Here is a 5,341-nt window from a genome sequence, read left to right as displayed (position 1 = left end):
AGATCTTGGTGTTAGACAGTAGTCTCCCACCTCCGTTCTTCACTGACATTTAGAGTGCATTAGCCATTGCTACACGAGGAACCCAATGTTTCATGCTTGCAAAGCATATTGAGGTGCATTATCAATATATTAGGGAGGCTCATTGTAGGAGAGATTAGACTGGCTTATCTACACATGATAATGTTCATGAAGACTCTCTCAAGAGAAGTTTGAAGCTTTTCACGAATCTTTAGGCTTATTGCCATTTGGGGATTGATCACAGCACCACAAGATTCTTATACATGTTCACATCATCACTACAAGGAGGATTTGTAGCCATTTAGATGGTAGTGATGTGTGGACATAGGTGCGAACATTGGGTACTAGTAATGGGAGGTTTTTCTCCCTGAGCGTATGTATGCACTCTTATGAGTCACTTCACTCATTCTCATCGATCTACTTTGAGTGTTATGCTTCCATCTATCTCTCCTTGCTTCACTTCTACTTCACTCAAAGTAGATTGGAGTGTTGGGCTTCCATCTATCTCTCCTTACTAACTACATCTATGTGTGTGTTGCTACATTGATCTCCACTTCAGCACATGAAGTATCATCATTACCAATTTGCCTTCTATGATTAACAAGCTCCACCCTAGATGGTCATGAACTCTTGCACACTACAAAAAGAAATAAAAACTATAAGGTGTTAGTTCCCCAAGGTAACAATGATAATTACTCATTACACTTTAATAGTTACCTTTTGATATACATAGCACACAAAGTCATCATTTTCCCGAGGTAATATATAAAAATAATCAACACTATTAATTATTATTGTTCTTCACAAAAGATTTAAAAAACCAATGTGCACTAATGCATACTGTGAGGTACAAGCTCCTCCAAAAACATAGACAGCTCGGCATCCCCAACTTGACTTCTCAATGTTGAATGGTCCTCTCCCAACTTGTCTTTCATCAAAGATCTCATTGTCAACTCCTTTGCAACAATCATTTGAATCTTCCCTAGTTGGGAATTTCTCTCAAAACTTATATCATTTGCAACAAGCTCCCTTGTTTTGTCTATATTGCTTCTCAAGGTTCTAGGCTAAACCTGATATTTATGGACTCCATATAATCAACCTTGTGAGGTTCTCATCAATGGGCAACAATACAATTCTTTCCATCATCTACAATCAATCCCAAGGCACACTTTCTTTGTATTATAGTTTGACGAAAGTATTGTGGTGTTGTACTATAAATATCCAACATAATAACTCACTCTTACAGTACGTGTAGCTGGTCTGCAAAGTCCATAAATGAAAATCATACTATTGTTTTCAATTCCATCCATGGAAATGTTGACTTTACCCACAATGGGAGGAAACTCATAATTTAGATTTTCATGTTACGAGGTATCTCTATACATCAATTGTCTACTTATATTGGTGAGGTTACACATTTTACATATGTTTCTTTTCTTATGATTCAGAAACAAAAGTTTGACACTTTGTAGCCTAGGATGTTCATTCTCAACATCCATCTAAAACTTTGGAGAACGAGTTACATGCCTAGGATGTTCATTCTTAGCATTGAGCCCTACAATCTACTTCTTTGGACCTAAATTGTTTTATTATAGTTAGTATAATATCGCTCTACGAGTTGGATGCATGACTGATCATTCCGTAGTGGGCACACCAATCTTTTCTTCCTAAAGGCTCTTTTCTTTGGCTGAGCTTTGAGATTTACTTAGTGAGCTCTACAATCTACTTCTTTAGTCCTTCCCTATTGAAGCTATCTTCACTCTCACTCTTCTTAGCTTTGACTTTGAGATTTGCTTTGGAAACTCTACAATCTACTTCAGTCATATCGTTGTTAAAGCTACCTTCACTCTCAATCTTCTTGGCTTTGACACCCCTTTTACTATAGTTCCCCATTTCTAAGGCCCTTTCAACTAACTCCGCAAGTGTCTTGGTCTTAGTGTAGCATTCATACTCCTTCATGTGTTGACTTTTCCAAACATTTACAAACCAAGAGTCCTATGACTTAGAGATGGTGGAGTCATCATTCTACCACATAGCTCTTTGATTTGCTACACAAATTCCATCACCATGCTTTTGCCTTACTTAATCTTGCTCCACTAGTATAGCAATTCTTCGTCGTGCCTTAAAGCTTGAAATCTTTTTATAAAACCCCACTTTATTAGCTTGTCAGTGGGGATTTTCTTGGGCAGGGAGAACCGGCTTATGTGCCTTAGACTTCAAAATAATATGTCAACTCATATTTTTTTTATTTTCTTTAAACTTTGTTATTTTCCCTCCTTTACAATGTTGATCACTGTACGTCGTGAGATTTACAAATTCCTCGTGCCCTTGTGCCTTACTTATGGCCTTGTATGGCTCAAGTTCAAGGCTTTGACCAAATGAAAGCCGAGCTTTTGCAAAAAGCAAGAATGTAGGCATGCATAGCTTTGATCTTCTATGGAATTCCTCAAGAGAAGCTTGTTATCATTGCCAATATCCTCGAAAACGTAGGATTAGGCAGGCAATACATGAGTTCGCCTTGGTTTTATATCGTTATTAAGTCCGGAGTTACTCAACCAATGAGATTTTGCAAGGTGTGCAAAGATGGTGGAGTTGAGGACATTGGTTCACCGTTCAACCATAGCCTCCATTGAAGCCGAGGATAGGATGTACACACACATGGGGGGCATGGGCAGAAGGTACGTGTGAACGGCGATCTGGGCGGCCGATGAGTGTGAATACGTAGGGAATCTTCATGGTGCAAGGTGGAGGAATACGTGGACGTTAATGACTGGCTGAGGGAAGCTTATCAAAAGGAGCCACCCCTGAAGGCTGTGTGCACTACGAGAGGCAGGCCGCCATCATCATCATCATCAAGGTATGCTATGCTCAATGTCTGGCATCGCCAACTTTACTGAATTCTGCATACGGGTTTCTTCTGAGACGAGGGTTTTGCTCTGAATTTCTGCAATGTAGGTTCGTCTGTGCTTAATTGGATTGATTGCAGACATGGCTATGGTGGCAGCTGTGGCGAGCTCTAGCCTGATGGCCCCTTCACCACTCAAGCCCAAATTAGGGTCTGGAATCAAGGGCCTCTCGGCTTCACGGCAGCCCACACAGTTTAGGGTTTACAATTCTCTGCAGGAGAAGCTTTCTTCATCTTCATTTACACGAGAAGAGGTTACCCTAGGGGGCAGTGCATTGGCCGGTGCAGTGTTTGCGGCTATGGCGTCTGCAGACTCAGCGTTGGCAGCACAGCAGGTTATGGAGCTTGCAGCGGCCGACAACCGTGGCGCGGCCATCCTGATCCCACTTGTGCCGGCCATTGGATGGGTCCTTTTCAACATCCTGCAGCCTGCCCTCAACCAGTTCAACAGAATGAAGAGCGCCAAGGGCTTGGCTATTGGCTTAGGGGTCGGTTCCATGGCCTCCCTCATGTGTGCTTCCCAAGCATCGGCTTTGCAGGAGATTGCCCTCATTGCTGACAATGACTCCAGGGGTCTCCTGCTGCTGGTGGTCCTCATCCCTGCTGTAGGCTGGGTTCTCTTCAACATCTTGCAGCCAGCGTTGAACCAGATCAACAAGATGACATCCTCCAAGGCCGTAGTAGGAGGCCTTGGCCTCGGAGCCATGTCCATGCTGCTCTCACCACATGCTGATGCTGCGGACGAAATCGCGACCCTTGCAGCAGACAGTGACTCCAGGGGTCTTTTGCTACTGGTTGTCCTCGTTCCTGCCATTGGATGGGTGCTCTTCAATATCCTCCAGCCGGCATTGAATCAGATTGACAAAATGAGGTCCAAGAAGTGAAGGTACAGACTACTCCAGGTGCATAATTCTTATCTTACGTTTCTTGGAGGCTCGATCGATCATTCGTGAACATTAATTATAACTCTTTGCGCTGGACATCCTTGTCTAGTTGATTTTATTAAAAAAACTGGAAATTGGGATGTCTCTTTTTCAATATAATATATATATGAGTGCTTTTTCATGTGCTGTCTTTGCATTGACTTGCCTTATTTCATAGCATCTCTACTATGTAGTAGCTAAGTCAATCCAATGCAATTATGATGTTTTGTTTTGGGACTCTTAAGCTTGGAAACTTTTAAAATTTTGATTCGTACATTGATACATATTTTGCATTTTCTTCCATGTTATATCTTTACCTGCAAAGAAAAACCCTCTAGAGAGATAGAGCTGCATTTTTGAACATGTGGCTCAGCAAGTGTCGGGTATGGGTGGCTTTACGTGGCATGCAGTCGGTCTATGTTAGGAAAATTGTAGTTGGAAGTGTCTACCTATATCTTGTTTTGCTCATAACATAGACAATCAGGGAAGCATTCATGCATTTGTACACTATTAAGTCAAATTATAGAAGCACCTCAAAATATGGTGATAAGGAAATGTGTGGAATTATCTTTCCATCCTTGAATTGAAAACATGACATCTTTGATTGAAAGCACTCTTGGGATGAGGGCCCTTGCTCTGTCTCAATGTGCACGTGAGGTACTTGCTCTTGAGGAAGGTTGCTACCCCTGAAGGTTGATAAAAGGAAGTTAAGAGGTAAGCCATCTTTGTAGCATATCTCCCTTGTAAGAATGGAGGGGTGTATTATCGGTTCCCATGCAGCTAAGTGCTGCTACAATCATGTGATTCTCTTCCAATTTTGGAAGGTGGTTTCCCCATTTCTCCCTTCCCATATCTCCAGGATTTTGTGAAAGAATTGTGGGAGTGTGTATAGAAGTCATCCAGGACTCCTGCAGGACTTGCTGTAGCAAAGTGTGGGTGGGGATGATCCAGACTACACCTACATGTCTTGCAAGGACTCTAAGTGGAGTCTGCTTCTGGACTAGCCAGTTTGCTTGGCTTTTGCCTGCTGCAAGAATGTCTATAGTTGTGCTTTTGGTTCTTTTATAAGCCTGCAGAAAGGAGGGACTGACATGTGGTTACAATCAATGAAACATAGCATACCAAAGGAAGCTTTCTTTAGTAGTACATTAGAATACAGGTGGTCTATTAAGGATTCTTCTACTTCGGGGAGGTGGCAAAATGGATGCTTCTAGGTTAGTTGGAATATCTGACAGTCGCTCATGTTAGTGGCCTAGTCAGTAAGTCTAGTTGGGCAGGGGTAACTTCTCCAAAGAACAGGATAATGGGCTCTTCTGTCAAATGCACAACGATCACCACCCCTCTTGAAGACATCCTGAAAATCTTCTAGCTGAGAACACCACCTTAAGCGCAAAAATTATTTCTGCTGATGAGGACCTTCGCTTGTCTTGCTGTTAGGCTGCGATCTTGCCAAAAGTCTGTAAAAAACTGCTCCAATATCTACTAGCTAAAGTTT

General features: G+C 42.1%; 1 protein-coding gene across 1 annotated transcript; it reads left to right on the top strand.

Annotated features, from left to right (window-relative positions):
- The first annotated feature begins 2,737 nt into the window (after window positions 1-2,737).
- On the top strand, window positions 2,738-3,988 carry PSBY (photosystem II BY). The gene is made up of 2 exons (XM_086792749.1): window positions 2,738-2,875; window positions 2,974-3,988. The coding sequence occupies exon 2, from the start codon at window positions 3,007-3,009 to the stop codon at window positions 3,805-3,807; it is 801 nt and encodes a 266-aa protein (XP_086648875.1). The 5' UTR covers window positions 2,738-2,875; window positions 2,974-3,006; the 3' UTR covers window positions 3,808-3,988.
- Window positions 3,989-5,341: the final 1,353 nt, after the last annotated feature.

Source organism: Cibotium barometz, chromosome 58 (genome assembly GCF_041138505.1).
Source record: "Cibotium barometz isolate CiBa-2024 chromosome 58, ASM4113850v1, whole genome shotgun sequence".
In the NCBI taxonomy this organism is placed as follows: Eukaryota; Viridiplantae; Streptophyta; class Polypodiopsida; order Cyatheales; family Cibotiaceae; genus Cibotium; species Cibotium barometz.
Note: the sequence above shows the minus strand (reverse complement) of the source record. Positions and strands in the feature narration are given on the sequence as shown.

Excerpts from the sequence above, each read along its gene's own strand:
- PSBY (XM_086792749.1), top strand. The coding sequence starts at position 3,007 with ATGGCTATGGTGGCAGCTGTGGCGAGCTCTAGCCTGATGGCCCCTTCA.